The sequence below is a fragment of the Pristiophorus japonicus genome, chromosome 9 (assembly GCF_044704955.1).
Source record: "Pristiophorus japonicus isolate sPriJap1 chromosome 9, sPriJap1.hap1, whole genome shotgun sequence".
Taxonomy (NCBI): Eukaryota; Metazoa; Chordata; class Chondrichthyes; family Pristiophoridae; genus Pristiophorus; species Pristiophorus japonicus.
Window position 1 is genome coordinate 127,725,173 of NC_091985.1, and position 25,539 is coordinate 127,750,711.

The following is a 25,539-nucleotide window of genomic DNA, read 5'->3' on the forward strand; positions in this document are numbered from 1 at the left end:
TGTATATATTCATGAAAAGGGAAGGAAAGTAGGGGTGGGATACTCCCCAAGTCTACCCGTAAAAATCTATAATCACAAATGCCTCTTGAATTTGATGTTTTAAGAGGCAATGGTATGTCTCCAGCTCGACAAATTCAAATTTTTGTGTTTGTATCTTTTTGTGATTGTATCTTTTTCACAGCCATTAGGAAGAACTTTGATCGAATGAACTCCCTCAGATTTTATTCCGCCTTTAAGAAATTGGTAAAAATATTTCTGAAACAAAAAGTAAATTTACTTCACAAACTGGGCAAAAGTTTTGGACTTTTCGAATGAAAAGATTAAATATTTTAAAGACCCAATGACATACTCTTCGAAACTAAGGAAAATATTAATTTAATAATCAGAGGGTCGTGAATCTTTGGAATTCTCTACCCCAGAGAGCTGTGGAGGCTGGGTCATTGAATATATTTAAGGTGGAGATAGACAGATTTTTGAATGATAAGGGAGTCAAGCGCAATGGGGAGCGGGCAAGGAAGTGGAGTTGAGGCCAGGATCAGATCAGCCATGATTAAGCTCAAGGGGCCAAATGGCCTACTCCTGCTCATATTTCTTATGTTATGTTCTTAATTTAAGACATTTTTTTGTCTAAATATTATATATCTCAAGTGATGAACTGTGGACAGATATCACTAATAGTGGCACATGATTTAGACACGTCTGTCCAGGAGATAAAACAAGTCGTGGCATTTCAACCAATTTGCCCAAGTGCATGCAAGGAGCCATCAATTCAATCCTGCTATCTGCGAAGATAATGAGATTTCATAAAATTGTCGTAAGAGTCTTTTAACTCTTTTAAAGGAGAAATTAAATAGTTACTTAAAAAGAAATATTAAAAGCTTTGAGAGCAATACACAGCAAAGTGGGATTAGACTGGAGAAAAAGACTGGTGCAAACTTGATGGGCCAAATGGTACTACTGTTTTTATATGCTGTAACTTTCAATGATTCTATGTTACTTATTAAGATACAACCACAGTGGTACTTAACATAACAAAAACGTTTTTTTTAGATAAAAGATAATAAGTTATTTTCAATTTGGTCTTTTATCTTGCATTATCAAAGTGCTTACCCCACTATAATACAAACACAAAGCAGCTTATAATGTAGGGCAAGGAAAATTAGATGCTGCCGGAATCTGAAAATTACACGGTTGTGTGATATAAATTAACTCCTCATTGAAGGATTTCCTAACACTGAGCCAGAATTGCTCAACCTTGGTTTAATCGGTCACACTTCTGAATTCATTTCCAGTTCTTACATTCAAAGATGTAAATTCCTAACTCGGTGATTAATTGTGCTGCCAAAAAAATGGATTAGTGATCAGTGCAATCACTTGATAGGCTGACAGAACTGCGTAACATTAGAATTCATCCTTTCTGCAGCTGTTCATTCAGAGCAAGGTTCATCGCAACTTCAAGGATTAATTCAAGTTTACATTACAGTGATGTATTCAGAACCTTATAAGTGTACCTTTATAATGAGTTTCTGAATGGCAGATTGGGGGGAAAACACCTCATGTATTCCAGTACACACAGAAGATTGCTACTCTGATCTTTTGTATTTAGGACACAAAAGGAAAGTTTTATGTATTATGGAAGTTTGATACTGAAAGGAACATGTGAAATGATAATCTGTCTCACCTTAGAAAACTGGAACAAAAACTTCATGCTTTTTCCAAACACTTTATTAGTCATTCAGCAATGATTGAACCATCCTGCCTCACTTGGTATGTCAAACTGACAAAGACACCAAAGAGAAGTCATCATAGTCAGCATGATGGAGTTCCTGGATTTTAAAATTTATATGCGAGGTCAATCTTCAATTTCAGTCCTTGTATTGAGGTATGATAAATCTCAAACAAGCAATATTCATTTTGATCAAGCTTCTGTCAATAAAAGATAAATTAACAGCCAACTCAACATCCATTTCAAACAAAACCCACTCCAGTAAAAATTCTATGCCAGCCATGACAATGGTCAATATGCGACCAATATTAATTGCCACTACTTAGTTATGTCTACACTTCACTGTAAAAACCTACAGTAATTTGTCACTTCCCAACATCAAAGTAATTATGAGAACCAAACAAGAGTTAGTATAGTGGGCTAGATTTTACAGCCCAATGTAGACAGCCCTTGACTCTCATTTAGTGAGTATGACATTTAATACATGCCAATCTAGAAAACTAGCATAAGCTTCAAAACTTTAATGGGAGCCTCAAGAAAATAGAAAGATGAATATAAGCTTCATGGCACTTGCAGACAAGGAGTTAGTGGGACGTGGAGTTGTAACAGAAACTGCAGGTATACCCAACATTCAGTGATTAACTACAGAGGGAAACATCTGCATAAACGTGTAGTTTGTAGTGGTGCTGGATTTAGAAATTATTGAAGGTGGATGAGTTTTTTATGAATTAATTCTTGGGATGTGGGCATCACTAGCAATGCCAGCATTTAATGCCCATCACGGTTGCCCTCGAAAAGGTGGAGGTGAGTGTTCAAGGTGCAAGATATATTTTCCACAAGTAGTCTGGGGGCTCACGCCAAAAAGATTGAGCTTTGACACTTTACTTGGTGTGTCTTGAAATCCACCAAAATATTGCTTTTCACACCAAACTGAAAACTTTTACAGCATGCACCTACAAAAATTCTAATAGTCAGCACATTCTCCATTTACTCGATGATAGTGGCTCGTTATCCCATCTGTCCTTTTCCTGACTGCCGTGGCAACTGAAAGATTACCTCTATTGAGGATATCGAAATATAGAAACATAGAAAATAGGTGCAGGAGTAGGCCTTTCGGCCCTTTGAGCCTGCACCACCATTCAATAAGATCATGGCTGATCATTCACCTCAGCACCCCTTTCCTGCTTTCTCTCCTAACCCTTTGATCCCTTTAGCCGTAAGGGCCACATCTAACTCCCTCTTGAACATATCCAACGAACTGACATCACCAACTCTCTGCGGTAGGGAATTCCACAGGTTAACAACTCTCTGAGTGAAGATGTTTCTCCTCATCTCAGTCCTAAATGGCTGATCCCTTATCCTTAGACTGTGTCTTGAACTTATGATACTTGAACTTAAAAAAAAACATACTTTCAACCAGCTTCAGAAAGACACAAGACAAGTCAATACAACAAAACAAATGTTTGGGCAGTGATCAAATGAAGAGCTCAGCAGGAACTTAGACGAAAGGAAAGCGACAGGGTATGAAAGGTGCCAACACAAACCATGAAAAGGAGCAGGAAAGTGCTGGTATGAACTGAGAGGGGGTGGGGAAAGGAGGTAAGAGAGAGATAGAGAGAGAGAGAGATTAAGTGAATGGGATGCCTCTGCAATTATTGTTCTCAGCCGCAAGAATGAAGGGGTGGGGGGAAGCATTAGGATAAGAACATAAGAAATAGGAACAGGGGTAGGCCATACGGCCCTTCGAGCCTGTTCCGCCATTCAATCAGATCATGGCTGATCTGATCATGGACTCAGGTCCACTTCCTCGTCCGCTCCCCATAACCCCTTATCCCCTTATTGTTTAAGAAATTGTTTATTTCTGTCTTAAATTTATTCAATGTCCCAGCTTCCACAGCTCTCCGAGGCAGCAAATTCCGCAGATTTACAACCCTCAGAGAAGAAATTTCTCCTCATCTCTGTTTTAAATGGACGGCCACTTATTCTAAGATCATGCCCTCTCGTTCTAGTCTCCCCAATCAGTGGAAACATCCTCTCTGTATCCACCTTGTCAAGCCCGCTCATAATCTTATACGTTTCGATAAGATCACCTCTCATTCTTCTGAATTCCAATGAGTAGAGGCCCAACCTACTCAACCTTTCCTCATAAGTCAACCCCCTCATCCCCAGAATGAACCTAGTGAACCTTCTCTGAATTGCCTCCAGAGCAAGTATATCCTTTCGTAAATATGGAAACCAAAACTGTACGCAGTATTCCAGGTGTGGCCTCACTAATATAGCTGTAGCAAGACTTCCCTGCTTTTATACTCCATCCCTTTTGCAATAAAGGCCTAGATACCTTGGGCTTCCTGATCACTTGCTGTTCCTGCATACTATCCTTTTGTGTTTCATGCACAAGTACCCCTAGGTCCCACTGTACTGCAACACTTTGCAAACTTTCTCCATTTAAATAATAACTTGCTCTTTGATTTTTTTTCTGCCAATGTGCATGACCTCACACTTCCCAACATTATACTCCATCTGCCAAATTTTTTCCCACGCACTTAGCCTGTCTATGTCCTTTTGCAGATTTTTTATGTCCTCCTCACATTTTTTTCCTCCCATCTTTGTATCATCAGCAAACTTGGCTACGTTGCACTCAGTCCCTTCTTCCAAGTCATTAACATAGATTGTAAATAGTTGGGGTCCCAGCACTGATCCCTGCAGCACCCCACTAGTTACTGGCTGCCAACCAGAAAATGAACCATTTATCCCGACTCTCTGTTTTCTGTTAGTTAGCCAATCCTCTATCCATACTAATATATTACCCCCAACCCCATGAACTTTGATCTTGTGCAGTAACCTTTTATGTGGCACCTTGTCAAATGTCTTCTGGAAGTCCAAATACACCACATCCACTGGTTCCCCTTTATCCACCCTGAAAAGATCAAAACAATACTTAAACATATAAGCCGAGAAATTGGGCTGCTTACTGCCACCCGTTTGCACCACTGTCCTGGCAAAAAATGGTGGCCGCCACTCTAGTGCAGGATAGGGCTTGGCACAGGACTTGGCGGCCATCATTTTGGTGAGGGCCTTAGCTGGCTCTGGAGATGTAAATGAAGAGAGCGTGCAACACCGACTTGGCACCACGTCTGCAAACATCGTTGGGTCCTAAGCTCACTCTGAAAAGCAAGTGTCCAGCAGACAGACAGACGCTATCAGCACTTCTTAAAGGGGCACTCACATAAGAATTAGGAACAGGAGTAGGCCATCTAGCCCCTCGAGCCTGCTCCGCCATTCAACAAGATCATGGCTGATCTGGCCGTGGACTCAGCTCCACTTACCCGCCCATTCCCCATAACCTTTAATAAGAACATAAAAGCATCGGCTGCTCTTGGTGAGGCTTGAACTCACAACCTCGGCATTTCCCGGGCCTGTACTGTCATATAAGTAACTCGCGCTAACCGATTGCGCCACTCGAGCTGCATAAGTTTGCTTTTAGGATTTTGGACTGGATTTAAAATTTTTTTATTGAAGTAGTGGCTTGGTGCAATACATGTTAAAAGTTTTTTTTTTAAAAAGTGTGCAGGGAGTGCTGCTGGATGCTTGCAAGCCCTCAGATGGTCAAGAAAGGTCTCTGTGAAGAAAATGTTGGAAATACTTAGCAGGTCATGCAGCATCTGTGGAGAGAAAGAGAGAGAGAGGGAGAGACAAAGAGACAGAGAGAGAGAGAAAGAAAGAGAGAGAAAAAGAAAGAAAGAAAGAGAGAGAGAGAAAGAGAGAGAGAGAGAGAGAGAGAGAGAGAGAGAGAGAGAGAGAGAAAGAGAGAGAGAGAGAGACACACAGACAGACAGACAGACAGACAGAGAAAGAGAGACACACACACATACACACCGTGTTCATGATTTAGGTCGAGATGTTGCCTGACCTGCTGAGTATTTCCAGCATTTTCTGCTTTTATTTCAGATTTACAGCATCTGCTCGCAGAGAGAGAAAGACTTGAATTTATATCGCACCTTTCACGACCACTGGACGTCTCAAAGTGTTTTACAGCCTAAAAGTACTTTTGGAGTGTAGTCACTGTTGTAATGTGGGAAATGCGGCAGCCAATTTGCGCAACGCAAGCTCCCACAAACAGCAATGTGATAATGAACAGATAATCTGTTTTTGTTATGCTGATTGAGTGATAAATGTTGGCCACGACATCGGGGATAACTCCCCTGCTCTTCTTCGAAAGAGTGCCATGGGATCTTTTATGTCCACTTGAGAGCGCAGACGGGGCCTCAGTTTATCGTCTCATCCGAAAGACGGCACCTCTGACAGTGCAGCGCTCCCTCAGCACTGCACTGGAATGTCAGCCTATATTTTTGTGCTCAAGTCTCTAGAGTTCGACTTGAACCCATAACCTTCTGAGGGAAGAGGAAGGCACAGAAGAGGAAGCAAGATAGGAGGAAGCAGAAGGAAGGATGCAACCCATGCAGCCATTTTCTGGCCGGAATATCCAGGATGGAATCATCTGTCTACGGTACCAGTGATCACAACAACTATTCTCTTTTCAACATTTGTCCCACACCTTACCTTCCCTCGGTTACTGATCATCACACTGTCCTCTTCGGACACAATGCTGAAATAAAAGCCACAACAAAGCAAACTTTCCAATCCAACTTTATACATCCATCCATCCAATATGACATCAAGAAATCAACTCATCGCCTTGTGCATTCTCTTAATGACTGTCTTGTGTGTGCCTTTGCCTATCCTACTGATGTCACAGTCATCATCATCATAAGCAGTCCCTCGGAATAGAGGAAGACTTGCTTCCACTCCTGAAGTGAGTTCTTTGGTGGCTGAATAGTCCAATATGAAAGCCACAGACTCTGTCGCAGGTGAGACAGATAGTCGTTGAAGGAAAGGGTGGGTGGGACTGGTTTGCCGCACGCTCTTTCTGCTGCCTGCGCTTGATTTCTGCATGCTCTCAGCGTTGAGACCCAAGTTGCTCAGCGCCCTCTCGGATGCACTTCCTCCACTTAGGGCGGTCTTGGGCCAGGGACTCCCAGGTGTCAGTGGGGATGTCGCACTTTATCAGGGAGGCTTTGAGGGTATCCACTGCCCATCTTTGGCTCATTTGCCATGAAGGAGCTCCGAGTCGAGCACTTGTGCTACCCCAATGGCTGGTGAAAGGCTACTGACTGTGAGGAAGACGGCAAGTGGCCTTGCAGACAACCTTGAGGAGCTGGTGGTTAGGAATGTGAAATCGAATGACGGTGTTTCTTCTTCTTCACCCTCCGCTTCCTCTTCTTGGTCAACACTGGATGGGCAGGCTGCATTTCTTGGATGTGTGAAATGAAGAAAGCGCTGGAGAAGGGTGGAGTTGTGGTGAGGGAAGGGCAGGAAAACAAGAGGTGCATACAAAGAGGATAACATATGCGGATACCAACATCTTGTATCCTTTCAGCAAAGACTCAGCCATGCCCATGCCAAGAATGGCCAGCACCGTCACTTCCAAGTGGGTGAGGTGAAGCTAGGAATGGGAGGTGTGCCTCGTGTTTCGTACAGATTGTTGGTAGGTGACTGATGGGTGGGGGGGGGGGGGGAAAGTCGTGCACTGAGCAGTGCGTGAAGTTCGTGGTGCAGTTGGTAGGAGATGGCTTTTGAAGATGCATTCACTGACGTTGACCACTGGTCTGAGGTCATGAAGTTTCTTTGGGGACTGGACCCAGTTTGTGGGGACGACATGACTGGCAATGAAGGCCTCTGTGATCTGGTCCCACATTCTTCTTTCTGGAGGGCCTCCTGGTCCCTGTGGGTAGAGGACCTCTCTTGCAGTGTTGACCCCATGCACAAAGCAGGAGACCCCGGATGCCGTTTCCCTGGTTTGCTGAGCCATGTGTGTTAATGCTGAAGTACTTTTCCCATTTTTTAAGGTATGGAAGGGAATTCAGTGTTAAGATTCCCATTTGGGAATTCTTTTAATGTTATTATTTTTTCCCAGAAGGCAGTTGAGCTGTAAGGGCCAAAAACTGCCCATGTTTAGATGATTTTTCTTTTCAGAAGGCAGTTCCTCTTTAAGAGACTAATAGTGCCTTCTGAAATGGCAGCCTCGCTTTCAGAGCAGGTTGTTCTTGCTGCAATGACGCTCCGGCCAGGCTACATTGAGGAGTCCTGCCGGGACGAATGCCACCAGGATGGCGTTGCACAGAGAGTTAAACACAGAGTTAATGTTAATTTGTCCCCAGCGCCAATTCTTCAGTCCGCCAGTGCCACCGTTTTCACCGGCAGTGGCACCGGCAGCTTTTGTGACATTCACAAATTTTCTGGGCCATTGATCTTATTTTGTGAACATTTTGGTTGAGTTGCCAACAGTAAAGAATCATTATTTTTGTTGTAAATTAAGCAACAAAATAATTATTTTTGAATGAAGTTCAAGACAAGTACATTCCAAAAGGTTAATTATTCAACTGGTTAATAAAACTGGTCATATTCCTGTGGCAACGCAATCAGATAGTCAAGAAGTGGTGCAGTATTCTGGTCAAATGCGGTTAAAGGTTGAGAAATATTTAATTGAACCAAGCAGGAGGCAGAAGAGGAAAGTGGGAGGAGGAGGAGGGAGATGGGAGGATGGAGGAAGGGAGAGGAGAATGAGGGAGAGGAGAATGAGAGAGAGGATTGAGGTACAGAAGTGGGGGGAGGAGGTGCAGGAAGGGAGAGGGAGTGGCAGGAGTGGATAGAGCATATGGAGATCGGGGATGGAAGAGAGGAGGGAGGAGGGGAGCATGGGAGAAGTGGGAGCATGAAGGAGATGGAGGGTGGAGGGGGGAGAGGATGGGAGGGGAGGACAGTGAGGTTGGCTTCAATTAGCTAAGTGATGCTGAGTTGGGGGGTGGGTGGAAGAGGGAGAAGAAAAGATGTACTCGGTGAGATTTGTGGGCTGCGATCATTAAAATTATGATTGTGGGAGATGGGCTATTTCTTGGATGAGGGGGTGGGTTCAAATTGGCTAAAGAATGCTCGGTGGGTGGAGAGCAGACTGGTTGGCTATTCATGCTCAGTGCCAAGGAGAGACACCAAGTGATAGGGAGGGTTAGAACAATATCTCTACTTCGCTGGCAGGGGGAAGGAGAAAGAGCACGTAATCGCTCTTCCTTTACAGTAGGGGAGGAGCACCATTGGGGATTTGGTCCAGATCCAGTTTCTGTGCTCGGTGAACAGGCAGCGGAGAAACCCTAATTACAATGATGATATCCACCCAGAGGTTTTCCTTTTGACAGGACAATAAGAACAGTCACTGGACATATTGTGGAAATGAGGGTGCGGGGCCCAGAAGAGCTGAGGGCCCAGGGGCAGCATGGACCTATCCACACTGCGATGTGTGCGCGCACTAGATCCGTGCAGAACAGGTCTCCAGTCATCCTGGTTAACCCTTGCCACTGGATAAAGGTCGAGCTCTGTCAAGCCCGTGTGGTGGCTGATGTGCAACGGTAACCACACGTTAAACAAATCCACGCACAGGCATCTTCCACCCCTGGAGTTCAGGACTGGAATATCGGGTCCTTCATTGAAACATCTATGAACTCATCCCTTTTGGTGTGGAAGCAAGTCATCCTCATCCGAGGGATCGCCTATGATGATGATGGATTGTTATGAGAAATTATTCTCATTGAGGGTTGGGGTGAGGATGAGCTTTCCTCCCTTTTGCAATTTTTTGCTCAGTGCGAAGAGGATGGTTGTGGTTTCCTAAGATTCTGTTCATTGGGGTTTTAGGTTGAGATTACGGTTGGAAGTTTGTTTTATGTTTCCTGTCCTTCGAAGTCTCTGCTCTCTGGGGGAGTTATGTGTGAGTTTGCAGTACTAATTAGAATTTACACAGTGAGAGACTCCTGCTGTTACAATTCTGGATTTTATGCTCTGTGGTCGGGAGCGGGAGTGGGTTCCGTGTCCTTGTAGTTTATCTATCAGTTTGTTGCTCAGGCGGTAGAGTCGGGGAAGGGGGTGTGGGCTTGATTGGTTTCAGGTGCAATCTTTCTGGCTTGGGTGTATTGGTCACCCTTGTTCTTCCGGTCCAGCAGGAGATATTTGTGCTTGTGGTTTCCCTTTCAGACCAGCAGTCAATTCCCGGTAAGACCGTTTGGGTCTTTGTTTTGCAGTTAGCACTGGGAAAGGTGTTATATATGTGGACTTGTATTTACTCTGTTAAGCCACCAGAGGGCTCATCCCCTGGAGTTCCAAGGGATCCCATAATCCCTTGGGAGCACAGGTATTTAAGGAGGCTTCACAGGTTGGAGAGGCACTCTGGAGACCTGTAATAAAAGACTAAGGTCACACTTTACTTTGAGCTCACAGTGTTCAGTCTGACTCTTTCTCCATACACAACAAAAGGGACATTTCAACTGTTGTATGTAAGGGTTGGGGAGAGGTCCTCCTTAAAAAAAATAATAAAATAAATAATGTATTCATTAACGGAATGTGGGCATCGCTGGCAAGGCCAGCATATATTGCCCATCCCTAATTGCCCTTGAGAAGGTGGTGGTGAGCCGCCTTGAACCGCAGCAGTCCGTGTGGTGAAGATAATCCCAACAATGCTGTTAGTTAAGAAATTCCAGGATTTTGACGCTGCAATACTGGAGGAACAGCGATATATTTCCAAATCAGGATGGGGAACTTGGAGATGGTAGTGTTCCCATGCATCTGCTGCCCTTGTCCTACTCGGTGGTAGAGGTCGCACGTTTGGGCGGTGCTGTCGAAGAAGCCTTGGTGAGTTGCTGCAGTGCATCTTGTAGATGGTACACACTGCAGTCACGATGTGCTGGTGGTGGAGGGAGTGAATGTTTAAGGTTGTGGCTGGGGTGACGATCAAGTGGGCTGCTTTGTCCTGGATGGTGTGGAGCCTCTTGAGTGTTGTTGAAGCTGCACTCATCCAGGAAAGTGGAGAATATGCCATCACATTCCTGACTTGTGCCTTGTAGATGGTGGAAAGGCTTTCGGGAGTCAGGAGGTGAGTCACTTGCCACAGAATACCCAGTCTCTTCATGTTGGGAAATTGACCCAATGCTACAAGGAGCAGTTTGTAGGGTAGTTGTTGCTCTTTCGGTGCTCAGTTGATTGCAATTTACCGTATATATCTTTTGCCAGTTTCTGGGAGTTTTCAATTGCAAATTTGTTTGCTGGAGTGCAGTGTTTAGTGCTGTCACGCAATGTTAGATGCCGCCCCCCCCTCGCCCGGTCTGTCATCAAGTTTCCACATGATTTGCGCCTGATTTTTAGGAGCAACTGGTGGAGAACGGACTATCTTAGAAATCGCAATTCTCCACATTTTTTTTTCTGCAGTTCTAGTCAGGTAGAACAGTTCTACTTTGGAACAGAATTTTTTCTTCAAAAGGGGGCGTGTCCGGCCACTGACGCCTGATTTCAAAGTTTCCACAGTGAAAACGTACTCCAAACTAACTTAGAATGGAGCAAGTGAAGATTTTTGTAGAACTGAAAAAACCTGTTCTACACATTAAAAAATCAGGCGCAGGTTACAAATTAGGCGTAGGGAACGAGGGGGGGGGGAAGGGAAGTCATTAAATTCTACAATAAATCCTTAGTTATACTTATACAAATATTATACAAATAAATCCAACCTGAATAAACATTTATAAGCAAAGAAAAGATTAAATAAACCATGTTCCTACCTGTGTGAAAGTTCTACAGGCAGGCCTTTAGGAAGCGGTTTGCCGTCGGGACCGAAGGCTGAACAGGCCGGGCCCGAGATTTCGGGCAGGGCCCGTCCCCAGCACCAGAGGTAGGTGGCGTTGGGTCGGGTCGGGGAGAGAGGTTCGGTTCGGGTCGGCGGGGGAGGGAGGGAGGGAGGGAGAGAGGGAGAGAGGGAGAGAGGGAGAGAGAGAGAGAGAGGGAGAGAGGTCAGGAGGGAGGGAGGGAGGTCAGGTCGGATCTAGTCCGGGGGCGAGAATAGAGTCGGGTGGGAGCGGGAGACGCAGACGGGTCGAGTCGGGGGGGGGGGGGGGGCGGTGGAAGCAGGAGCAGCGGGGAAGCAGGAGCGGCAGCGACAGGCGGGTCGAGTCCGGTCGGGGGAGCAGGAGTCGGCAGGAAGCAGGAGCTGGCCGTGGGAGGAGCCTTATTCACGCAGCCCCAGTGAGGCCATTCGGCCAGGGCTAGGGGCTGCGTGCTTCGGGCCCCTCCCACACAGTTTCGGGCGCCTGGAGCTACTGCACTTGCGTGCCCACTGTAGCGCGCATGTGCAGAGCTCCCAGCACTGTTTTCGGCGCAGGGTCCTAGCTCCGCCCCCTACAGCTCCTGCTGCGCCGCGCCGAGGGCCAGAGGACCTGCAGGGAGGTGGAGAATAAGGAGGGTTTTTTTAGGCGCACTTTGTGGCACGAAAAACGGGCATCCGATCTTTATCGTGTGGAAACTTGGGCCCGTAATGTTAGATTTTCAACTGGTGCAGGATCTTTGAAATATTGAGACCACTTACTTTAATAGAAAATAGATACACAGATAGGTAGGACAGTTTGGAACAACATTCTTGTAACCGGCACCAGATAAAATGAAACAGCAGTTTGCTGTTGATTTGCAAATTAGTCCTTCAAACACGGAGAACCTCAAAATGTGAAAGCCTTAGTACAGCAGGCACATCACCAGACACAATGCAACTCCTCAGGCAGCCAAAACAGCAGCTTTCAAAACAACATTTTAGTTCAAACTACTACGTGAACAAAGTCTGTCTGAAAACTCTCCAAAACCATGAGAATACCTCTTTAATTGAGCCAATTGACGAAGCATATGCGAACACAAAGCAGTTATACACAAAGGTTGATTGGTCAATCAAAGGCATACAAATCATACTATAACAGGGCTTTTCATTACCAGTGTACTATGGAATGTGTATGTATGTGGATTCCATCCATTAAGGGGTACAATGAACATGATTTTCACTGCGCGACAACTACAAAAGAAATGCAGGGAACAGCACCAACCTTTGTACATGGCCTTCTTTGACCTCAGAAAGGCCTTTGACACTGTGAGGGACTATGGAGCGTTCTCCTCCATTTCGGCTGTCCTTAAATGTTTGTCACCATCCTCCACCTGCTTCACGATGACAGGCAAGCCGTGATCCTGACCAATGGATCCACCACAGACCCAATCCACATCCGGACCGGGGTCAAGCAGGGCTGCATCATCGCACCAACGCTCTTCTCGATCTTCTTTGCAATGTTACATCTCACTATCAACAAGCTCCCCGCTGGAGTGGAAATAAACTATAGAACCAGTGGGAACCTCTTCAACCTACATCGCTTTCAGGCTAGATCCAAGGTCGTCCCATCCTCTGTCATCGAATTACAGTACACGGACGACGCTTGCGTCTGCGCACATTCAGAAGCTAAACTCCAAGCCATCGTCACCTCCAAGTTCACCGAGGTGTACAAAAGCATGGGTCTTATGCTAAACATCCATAAGACAAAGGTACCCCACCAACCTGACCCCGGTCATCAAAATCCACGGTTCGGCCTTGGACAACGTGGACCATTTTCCATACCTCGGGAGCCTACTATCAGCAAGGGTAGACATCGATGACGAGGTCCAACATCGCCTCCAGTGTGCCAGTGCAGCCTTTGGTCGCCTGATGGACAGAGTGTTTGAAGACCAAGACCTCAAATCCGGCACCAAGCTTATGGTCTACAGGACAGTAGTGATACCCGCCCTCCTATATGGTTGAGAGACTTGAACGAAATACAGCAGACACCTCAAAGCGCTGGAGAAGTACCACCAGCGCTTCCTCCACAAGATCCTGCAAATCCACTGGGAGGATAGACGCACCAACGTCAGTGTTCTCGCTCAGGCCAACATCCCCAGCATTGAAGCACTGACCACACTCAACAACCTCCGTCATCCACATGCCTGACACGGGACTCCTTAAGCAAGTAGTCTACTCGGCAAGCGAGCCCCAGGTGGGCAGAGGAAACAATTCAAAGCCTCCTTGATAAAGTGCAACATCCCCACCAACACCTGGGAATCCCTGGCCCAAGACCGCCCAAAGTGGAGGAAGAGCATCCGGGAGGGCGCTGAGCAACTAGAGTCTCGTCGCCGAGAGCATGCAGAAAACAAGTGCAGAAAGCGGAAGGAGCGTGCAGCAATCCAGACTCCCCACCCACCCTTTCCTTCAACCACTGTCTGTCCCACCTGTTGCAGAGACTGTAATTCTCGTATTGGACTGCACAGCCACCTGAGAACTCACTTTTAGAGTGGAAGCAAGTCTTCCTCGATTTTGAGGGTCTGCCTTTGATGATGAAACTCACAAAAATCATCAAGTGACCTTCACAGAATCATACAGAACAGAAGGAGCCATTCAGCCCATCATGTCCATGCTGGCTCTTTGAAAGAGTTTTCCAATTAGTCACATTCCTCTGCTCTTTCCACATAACCCTGCAACTTTTTCCCCTTCAACTATTTATCCAAATAAACTTGAAATCTATCATTCCACTCACATCTTCCTTCCCCTTCACCGATTACATTCTACCAAAGGTTTTCTTGTTTATATCATGTATGGCCCAAGTGTATTCAGGTAGTTGAAGATAAACATTATTTCAGGTGTTAAGCGATTTGAGCTACCCTTGCGATCTGCATCATCGAAATTAAGTTCATGCGCACACAATTCAAAAGTTATGTGTATGCCTCTCAATAAAGGGACAAGCTCCTTCTCCCATCAATATGACATTGTAAAGAAACTGCTTCATTAAATTTCAGTACCATTTCTTGATTGCATACAATCAAAAGTAATCTAGACATTTCACAAAACACAATAAAGGTGATATTTTCTGCATCTCTCATTAGGTTTTGATAAAAGTACTAACCTGCATTTACAACCGCATCAATTTTAAGCTTTGTTATGTCACCTCGGTACAGCGAAACGTTATCGTTCAGCGTCAAGTCTTTTTGAGCAGAGACCTCTTCATCGTCTTCACCTGCAACATGAAATTAAGCAACTCATCAACACCTTTCCATCTATTCAAGGCAAGATTACACCGAGCCACAAAAATCTATAGAAGTAACAAATCTTCAATGGGTAGAGTGTGGAACTTGCTACCACAGGAGGTGATTGAGGCAAACAATTTAGATGATTTCAAAAGAAAACTAGACGAGCATACGAGAGAAAAAAAAATAGAAAGATACACTGAAAGGCTGACATGAGGTAGATGGAATGGGAGAAGACTCGTGTGGAGTTAATTGGGCCGAATGGCCTGTTTCGGCGCTGTATATTCGATGTAATTCAGCAAATAAAGGTCAGTAAATATGGTTACAGCATTCGTTTCCTACCTATATAGATACAAATGTCCATACCAACAGCTGCACAGGTTCAAATCTGTAACCATTTGGTCAACCTGGATTCCAAGCTGATTTCAACCATCCAATTAGTTGAGCTGACAAATTTTCTTGCCTGCTCCCCCTTAAGGTGCCAATTGTTGCTGGGGTACAGTTCCACAGCCAATGAAAACCTCCAGTATCTCATTCAAGTGACCATTCTTCATACGTGAGCCTAGACAGTGATTGTGTGCAGACTACTCCTTGGTGGTGAGCATCAGATCCAAGCTTAATCCTAGTCTCACTCAACATCCATGCACACACACTTTTCAGTAGTCAACAGGATAGTGATCAAGCACATGGGAAACCTGGCTGATCTTACCATCAAGCGCAGGGGTGCTTAAGGTGAATTATAGCATCCCAACTGCTTACCCTGACTGACATCAGCTAACTCAGAGGCAACATGAATTGAACTTGGATCTTTTGGTTGGTATAGCTTTATTGAAGAAGCTCATTTTATAGACAGGATACTTTTTTAGATTTGACTACCCAATCAATTCACCTAATTGTCAAACACTGACCAGTTTAGTTGAATCCACTTCTGATCACGGGGAGAGTCTAGAACTAGGGGACACAGTTTCAGGATAAGAGGACAGGATTTAGGACTGAAATGAGAAGAAATTTCTTCACTCAGGGTTGTGAATCTTTGGAATTCACTACCGCAGAGGGCTGTGGATGCTCAGTCGTTGAGTATATTCAAGGCTGAGATCAATAGATTTTTGGACGATGTGAATCGAGGGATACAGGGATCGGGTGGGAAAGTGGAGTTGCGGTCAAAGATCAGCCATGATCTTGCTGAATGGCAGAGCAGACTCAAGAGGCCATATGGTCTACTCCTGCTCCTGTTTCTTATGTTCTTATATAAAGCTCAAATCCGGTTAACAAAACCCATTGGTTTCAAATCTACAGGAATTCCATCAGTTTTATTCCTCTCATAATACCCTTTGTACCGACTCAGCCTGATCTGAATGTTAAATGTCAGTGCCAAGCAACATCCAAAAGTGCTAGTTTACAAATTACTAACAGGAGAGCTTGAGAGCAAGCAACTGATCCAAAATAGATCTTTAACGTGATCAGCACTGAGTAGCAGTAAACATTGGGAAATTGCGTACAATGATCAATTGGTTACAGTAATCATTTGGGCAACTGCAGCAAGAATCGACTGCTATTTGTTATCAGGCAGAGCAGTGGACTTTAAGCACCAAAGTGCAAGGCTTAAAAAGTGTGGAGCAACAAATGCATTTAGCACTTGGTACTAAATGAATTCTTCGCAAAAGAGGGGAACAACGCCGACAGTGAAGTTCAGGAGGAAGACAGTGAAATATTGGACGGGATAAACATAGTAAGAGAGGAAGTATTAAGGGGTTTAGCATCCTTGACAGTAGATAAATCACTAGGATCAGATTCAATATATGTGAGGCTATTAAAAGAAGCAAAGGAGGAAATTGCGGAGGCTCTGACCATCAGTTTCAATCCTCCCTGGCTACAAGAGTTGTGCCAGAGGATTGGAGAGCTGCTTACATTGTATCGTTCTTCAAAAAGGGAGGAAGGGATAAACTGAGCAATTACAGGCCAGTTAGTTTAACCTCGGTGGTGGACAAATTACTGGAATCAATTCTGAAGGACAGTATAAACCTTCATTTAGAAAGACACAGATGAATCAAGGACATTCAGCTTGGATTTGTTAAGGGAAAGTCGTGTCTGACTAATTTGACTGAGTTCTTTGAGGAGGTAACAAGGAGGGTCAATGAGGGCAGTGTGTTTGATGTAGTTTACATGGATTTTAGCAAGGCTTTGATTAAGGTCCCACATGGTAGACTGATCAAAAAAGTAAAAGCCCACAGGATCCAAGAGAGTGTGGCATATTGGATCCAAAATTGGCTCAGTGGCAGGAAGCAAAAGGTAATGGTTGGTGGGAGCTTTTGTGACAGGAAGGCTGTTTCCACAGGGCTCAGTACCGGGCACTTACTTTTTGTAGTACAGTTAGAGCGACCGAAATCCGGAGTTCTAAAAACCTGAATCTTCCAAAAACCGGACACCGTGCAGATTGCACGAGTCGATGTCTAGAATCTGGAAATCTGTTCCGAAAACCGGACATTTTTTTCATAACAGTGATATAAATGGCATAAAATGAAAGTAGTAAAATTTCAGAAATTGATATTTGATATTCTGATCCCCCACCCCACAAAAAAATTGCAAGAAACAAAACATTAAAAAAAAATCACAACATTCACAAGACACTTAACTATCGAATCTCTGCAAAATAATTAAAAAATAAAAATTTGGGGCTCAATTTTGCCCAAGCCAGTTTTCTGGCATATTGCCAGAGTTCCGACCGTTTTTCTAGGCCAGAAATATTTTGCCAAAGTTTCCCCAATGTATAATTCAAATTTGGCGTCGCACAGCGCGTCCAGTTGCCTCGGGGGTGGAGCCTGCTGTCTGCGCCAAAAAAATGATATCGCACCTTCTGCGCATGCGCGGGGGAAAAAAAGTGACGTTTTTTCAATGGACGCGCATGTGCAGCACAGCTCCGGGTTGGCAATCAGCCATTTTTAAAGAGCCAATGTGACAATGTTGAGTGCTGTGAGAGAGCATTGGAAAAATCGAAGCTGCAGAAATACAAGATGCAACGCATTGCAAGGACCAAGAAGTTCTTACAGGATAAAGTGGAGGCACTAGTTACTGTGATTGAGACCAGATGGTAGGAGCTGGACACCAGCAGAGGTCACATAAAAGTTCCACCCAAAGAAATGAAGAAACGCTGGAAACAAGCTGCAGAAGATTACTGCGCAATGGTGACCACCACAAGATCTGGAGGCCAGTATAAAAAGAAGTGGCAGGACCTTGGTCAAGTAGTTAGTGTAAGTAATATTTTCAGGTATTCAATGGAATTGCAATTGCAAATGTGACCAGCTGTATTTGTCCCACCCAGCAGAAAGACACCCTCTCTAAAAAGTTGCATTTTCATCTTTGCAGAGGAAGGAGGCACATAATAAAAGGGAAAGAACTTGAACAGGAGGAGGCTCGGCAAATCTACAGCTACTGACATCCTTGGAAGAGAGGGTTGCTGCTTTGATGGGTCCTGCCTGGAGAAAAGGAAACACCACTGCACAAGCTGGGCCCACACTCGAGGGAGAGGGTAAGTCCTGCAAATTCCAGTGTCTGGCTTTGCTAAATGTTAAGTACTGCGCGGGCTAGCCATACTTCAGTTCATGGGGATGTCTCCATCAGCTACACTTCGGTTGATGCAATGTGCTATCATTCATCGTGGTCCTTCATGTTGCATGTTGAGAAATGGTGCACACTACCCATTTGTAGCTTGACATGATCCAGAGGCATAGAATGAAAGTGCAGCTGTAATCTTCACTTCAACTGACAAAGCAGTCCTCTTGACGCTTCTAGACCAACTCATCGATCTCAGTTACAACTTCTTTGCGGAAACACAGCCTTCTGACACAGTCTGCATCACTCAGGTGCAGATACGACGCCTGTCTCGATATATCCGACGTGGGTAAGGCCTCCTGCCCAGCACCCTACGGGCTCTGATGTTCCTCATGCAATGACGTTGAAACAATTGCCTCCTACGAAGCACCATCATGCAGAAGGCTCGCACAAGGTATGGATGGGATTGTCAGTATTGCCCCCGTAGTTAAATTTTTCCTTTGCAAGAAGTCAAACGGCAGGAAGGACAGGTTCTTTGTTCTCTACCCGCAAGGTCTGTATGGATGGACCACACCCAGGTCTTGTGACTTCTCCTCCTCCTCCCCCCCCCCCCCGCCCAACTCATTACAGTCTTGTGACATCTCCCCTTCTCTCCCCGCCCCCTCCCCCCAACTCATTGCAGTCTTGTGATTTCTCCCCGTCTCCCCCAAACTCATTGCAATCTAGTGCCTAGTGCAGCAGCCATCCAATCGGCACCTCCCTCCCCGGACTCAGTGCAGCAGCCTTCCGATCGCCACCTCTCCCTCCCTCCCACCACCCCGCACCCCCCAACCCCCACCCGGGCTTGTTTTCCAGACGAGCCCCAAACTCATGGCCGGGGCCGATTGTGACGGCCAACGCTACAACCCTCCAGCCCTGCTTCAAGACGTTAGGTAGTGGCGTGCGAGAAAAAAAAATGAAATCTTCAGAAATCCAAGAAACTTCCATGTACGCCATTCAAAGGTTAAAAAAAAGCTGAACTTTATTGTGGAAATTTAAAGTGTTCTTGACTCCCTCCAAAAACTTCGATGAAAAACAATGGCATCTTTCAGCGCCGATTTCTCAATGTGCGCTGCTTTCTGTTAACTCACCAGGTGGTTTTTCGGGAGTGGCCAGATACCCAGACATAGGATTAAAAATTTGGGGGCAAACTGCAAAAAATGATATAAACTGGTGCAGACATGATGGAATGCCCCGTGACGTCAAAAATACCTAACCTACAAAAATCGTAGCTAAAGCAGTTACGCCGCGCAGATTCCAGGGGGAAACTTTAAATTACTAACGCCAGAAAAAATGGTCCACGCCAAAAAAATGGCGCAAATGACTGGAAAATTGAGCCCTTCAACTTACCTTTGTTGCAGGTCTTCATACCTACCGTTGTTCCAAGGGCTGCAATGCACGTTTTCCCGGGTGCTTTTTTTCGTCGTAACTACGGGTGCGCTGAGAGCCAAATTTTTGACGAAAGTGCTATTGCGAGTCTGCACGCCGGTGGTCCGCTCCCCAGTGGAACTTAAAAACCGCCAACTCAACACTTCTCTGAAATTCCCGGTTCGATGTTTTTCACCCAAAGCAGCAAAATATCGCCAAAAAAACGGGCGCAAGGTTGCCGAATTTTTAGCCCTGCACGTCTGATTTGGTGTCAGCCCTGGATGCAGTTCTGCCAGATCACACCAGATGCCTATGCGGACAATACAGAGCAAGAATAATCCAAAACAAGATTAAGCATAATAAGACAATTTTTTATTTAAAATCACCCCTGCAGCCGCTGACCCTGCCATTATCCGATTTTAAACTCAGCCCACGGGTTTCCAGATTCAGAACGGCGGATTTCTGTTCTGAAGTCTGGAAAAAACGGAATGGCCTCGGTCCCGAGGTTTCCTGATTTCGGAGGCTGTACCTGTATATATTAATGTTTTGGACTTAAATGTAAGGGGCTTGATTAAGAAATTTGCAGATGATACAAAAATTGGCCGTGTGGTTGACAATGAAGAGGAAAGCTGCGGACTGCAGGAACATATCGGTGAACTGGTCAGTTGGACGGAAAAATGGCAAATGGAATTCAATCCGGAAAAGTGTGAGGTAATGCATTTAGGGAGATACAACAAGGCAAGGGAGTACACAATAAATGGGAGGATACTGAGGGGTGTAGCGGAACAGAGGGACCTTGGAGTATATGTCCACAGATCCTTAAAGGTAGCAGGACAGGTCGATACGGTAGTTAAAAAGGCATATGGAATGCTTTCCTTTATTAGCCGAGGCATAGAGCACAAGAGTAGGGAAGATATGCAACTCTAGTTAGGCTAGAGCTTGAGTACTGCGTGCAGTTTTGGTCACCACATTACAGGAAGGTTGTGATTGCACTAGAAAAGGTGCAGAGCAGATTTACGAGGATATTGTCAAGTCGGGAAAACTTTAGCTATGAGGCAAGATTGGATAGGCTGGGGCTGTTTTCTTTGGAACAGAGGATTCTGAGGGGAGATTTAATTGAGGTGTATAAAATTATGAGGGGCCTAGATAGAGTGGATAGGAAGGACCTATTTCCTTCAGCAGAGGGGTCAATAACCAGGGGGCATAGTTTTAAAGTAGTTGGTAGAAGGATTAAGAGGGGAGATGAGGAAACATTTCTTCACCCAGAGGGTGGTGGGAGTCTAGAAGTCATTGTCTGAAAGGTTGGTAGAGGCAGAAACCCTTATCACATTTAAAAGGTACTTGGATGTGCACTTAAAGAGCCGTAATCTACAGGGCTACGGAGCTAGTGCTGGAAGGTGTCATTAGGCTGGGTAGCTGTTTTTCGACCGACACGGACACAATGGGTCAAATGGTGTCCTTCTGTCTCGAAATTTTTCGATGATTCTATAAAAGGGTAAATATTCTTTGAAAGGTGGTGGTTAAAATAGATTGCAATTCACTAGGAACAGGAGGCAGCCATTCAGTCCCTCGGCCTGTTCCGCCATTCAATGAGATCATGACTAATCTGTGACCGAACTCCATATATCCGCCGTTGCCTCATATCCCTTAATATCAATGGTTAACAAAAATAACTATATGCAATCTCAACACATTTAAAAGAGAAGGGAATTCCAGGTGTAGTTAATCGATATGTTAATTACCCATTTATCCTACTGCCCCCAACAAAATTCTATTTGAAAATAATGACACAATTTGTACTTCTAACTTCATCAAACAGTGGACACACTTTACCAGTGATAGCCAAGAGGGTCTCATTGGACCAGATCGTGCATGTGCATGTAACACAGACCACCTTTTTGGACAGTGAAGTAGAAATATAGAAAATAGGTGCAGTGTTAGGCCATTCGGCCCTTCGAGCCTGCACCACCATTCAATATGATCATGGTTGATCATGCAACTTCAGTACCCCATTCCTGCTTTCTCTCCACATCTCTTGATCCCTTTATCCGCAAGGACCACATCTAACTCCCTTTTGAATATATCTAATGAACTGGCCTCAACAACTTTCTGTGGTAGAGAATTCCACAGGTTCACAACTCTCAGTGAAGCAATTTCTCCTCATCTCCGTCCTAAATGGCTTACCCCTTATCCTTAAGACTGTGACCTCTGATTCTGGACTTCCCTAATATCGGGAACATTCTTCCTGCATCTAACCTGCTCAATCCCATCAGAATTTTATATGTTTCTTTGAGATAATTCGATGAATTATAGCAATCTTATTAGAGACACCAGCTTGAAAGAGTTGGACAGCTTGAAGAAGGCACTAAGTTACTGATTATCGTTTCGTGATATTAGTTCAGCTCCCTCAAATTGAGGGATACAGTAACTGCTACAACAAAAATTCCTCCCCATCTGAGGGACAGTGTCGGTAGTATTCAAAGTTTAACCCAGAATTTTATCTTAGAAAGGCATCTAAATAAATCTTCACAAACACTTGGAACATATGGACAGGAAGCCTTTCTATTTCAAAATGAGGAAAATGCATCACGATCTGATATCAAACCTCATGACTGACATAGAAACATAGAAAATAGGTGCACGAGCAGGCCATTCGGCCCTTCCAACCCAAACCACGATTCAATATGATCATGGCTGATCATTCAACCTCAGTACCCCACCCCAGCCTTCTCTCCATACCCCCTGATCCCTTTAGCTGTAAGAGTCACATCTAACTCCCTTTTGAATATGTCCAAAGAACTGGACTCAACAACTTTCTGTGGCAGAGAATTCCACAGGTTCACAACTCTCTGGGTGAAAAAGTTTCTCCTCATCTCAGTCCTAAATGACTTACCCCATATCCTTAGACTCTGTCCCCTGGTTCTGGACTTCCCCAACATCGGGAACATTCTTCCTGCATCTAACCTGTCCAGTCCCGTCAGAATTTTATACATTTCTATGAGATCCCCTCTCATTCTAAATTCCAGTGAGTATAAGTCTAGCCGACCCAGTCTTTCCTCATATGTCAGTCCTGCCATCCCAGGAATCAGTCTGGTGAATCTTCACTGCACTCACTCAATAGCAAGCACATCTTTCCTCCGATTAGGAGACCAAAACTGAACACAATTCTCAAGGTGTGGCCTCACCAAGGCTCTGTAGAACTGCAGTAAGACCTCCCTGCTCCTATACTCAAACACCCTCGCTATGAAGGCCAGTATGCCATTTGCTTTCTTTACTGCCTGCTGCACCTGCATGCCTACCTTCAATGACTGATGTACCATGCACCTCCCCTTTTACTAATCTGTCACCATTCTGATAATAATCTGCCTTCCTGTTTTTTCCACCAAAGTGTATAACCTCACATTTATCCACATTATACTGCATCTGCCATGCATTTGCCTGTTCACCTAACTTGTCCAAATCCCCCTGCAGCCTCTTAGCATCCTCCTCGCAGCTCGCACTGCCACCCAGCTTAGTGTCATCTGCAAACTTGGGAGATATTTGGTGGACTAACTTTAGGTTTTGTATAGTCAACTTCAGACTGAAACTCCTTATCTGTCTGGCTATCACTTCCTTGCATAACATCTTTACCCGTGACATTAAATACTTTTCAGTCTTTGTCAAATATTTCCAATAACAAAAAGGTATTAAAGTTAGTAATGGAATAATTAATTAGCATCACTAGCAAGTAGGTACCTCCTTGACTCATTTATTTGTTAAACTAGCTGTGACTCATTGGGTAGTGTGATATCTTGAGACAAAGTAAACACACACACCTGCACAACATGGATCCCGGGTAGAACTGTGCAGAGAACATAGCTTTATTGTTATTACACCAGTAGTCCATGAGGTGGCTCTACAACACTTCCCCCTCCGTATCGAAGAAGTTAATCATAACAAATAATCATTGTACATGACTTGCATGATATACACAATTCTTGGTATACATTTCTCAAATGGAACCATTTTATGTTTCCAAATTCTACTGAAGAATTCTTAAGAACACAAACAAAAGATATGAACATATTTTCCATATTTACAGATTAAACTTAAGCACTGGTTTTCTGTTTCGAAGAGGATATCTTCTTTTTTGAACAGCACTTTCTGATCAAGTTGAAGGACTTTGGCTCATTTTAGGCAGAGCGTGAGGAAGAGTTTTTCTCCAAGGGTTGACCCTGATCTACATTTGGACTCTCTACAACTTCAGACTGTTTGTCTGCCTGACTCAGACTTAAATTCTGACTTTCTTTTGGACTTGTGTCTGGTACATCTGCTGTAGGATTTGCTACTGGTACTCTACTTGTAAAAAGACTATCTGACTCATCAGAATAAATGAAATCACCCCAACTTTCAACTCCTTTCACGTCTGCAGTTAAGATATGATCAATGTGAACAAACCTAACCTTTCCATGATCAAACGTCTTGACCAAAATTGGGAGAGGGCCAAATAACTTCACCACTGTTCCTGGCAACCACATTAACCATTTATGGTGATTGTTCTTCACTCTAACCTTCTGGTTCAACTTCACACTTCTCACGACTCTCATTCTGCCTTGATTGTGCCAAATTTGGCTTTAACAACGAGAACCTAGTCCATGGCTGTCGTTTGAGAAACAACTCTGCTGGTTTTCTATAAGTAATCTGATAAGTAATCAGAAAATTTGCCAGTGACAACTGACTTTTTGCACATTTGGATCCAATATTTGCTTGATGAGGGCACGTTTGACAATTTGTACTATTTGAAGCAGGGTGGTATCGTGCAACTTTGCTATGTTTCACACCGTTTTTGCTCATGAACTGTGAACTCTGCTGAACAAAATGCAGCCCATTATCAGACACAATTTCTTCGAGGAGGTCATATGAAGAAAACAATCTATGCAAATTGTCTGCCGTTTTACTTGTTATTATCTGCATCGGAAACACCTCTACCTACGTCGAATGACTATCTATCACTATTAACAACTGCTGTCCTTCTAGCTCAGGAAAATCTACATGTAACCTTCGCCATACCCTGCGAGGCTATTTCCATAGCTATAATGGTGCTTTCTTGCTCACCGATTGGCATTTTGTATACTGACTGACAATGTACTCTATTTCTTATTCTAAACCTGGCCACCATAAGTAACTGTGTGCAAAACTCTTATTCAAGCACATTGCCAGCTGCTGGTCATGAAGATCTCCGAACAATTTGGATCTGAACCTATTTGGGATAGTCACTCTTGATACAATGGGGCCGAAACTCAGCCTCCCAAAAAGGCCTCTTACTGCCAGAAAGCTGGCGGCCAAGCAGTGGAGTCCAGTGGCCGCCGATTTCCAGTCAAATGGTCGCTGCTAGCGAAATTCACCATGGTGAATTTTCTGGCAGTTCCCACTTCTGCCCCGCTGCTGCCGACTGGTCCTGAGTGCGTCATCAAAGGGCGCACCTCCAACCAAATTCAGCTTCAAAAATCCACAATCCGCCAAGTGGTGCCCCCGGCAACATTTTCTGGTGCACCTTGTTGTGTATGTGTGGGACTTGGCTTCGCGGCGGCCATTAAAGGCGAGGGCCCACTGTCCTGGCCGGCATGTTATTTTTTTTGCCTGCCGACTTCCAGATCGGCCGACCAAACATGCCACCAGGTTCGGCCGGGCCGTGAACGGGCAGCCTAGCACTCCCACTTGGGTGCCAGGCCGCTGGCCCAGCTGAAACCCTTCCTGATCACTCAGTGGGCCGAAAATGTTCGCAGAGCTCACAGCGGCTCTCCCCTTTAAATGAAGGCGAGTGACGTGGTGACGCACATGCGTCATGATGTCATTACTGCTCCGCTGATGATTGACAGCGGCGATGACTCCGTCCCACCTCCACTTCCGCCCCTCTTGTTGGCGAT

General features: G+C 44.8%; 1 protein-coding gene across 4 annotated transcripts in view; it reads right to left on the reverse strand.

Annotated features, from left to right (window-relative positions):
• macrod2 (mono-ADP ribosylhydrolase 2) overlaps positions 1-25,539 on the reverse strand; it is a 1,460,169-nt gene that overhangs the window by 1,347,542 nt on the left and 87,088 nt on the right. For all 4 annotated transcript variants that reach the window (XM_070889818.1, XM_070889820.1, XM_070889817.1 and 1 more), the window contains exon 4: positions 14,557-14,667. In XM_070889818.1, the coding sequence (XP_070745919.1) occupies positions 14,557-14,667 (111 nt within the window). The remainder of the gene's footprint in view (positions 1-14,556; positions 14,668-25,539) is intronic.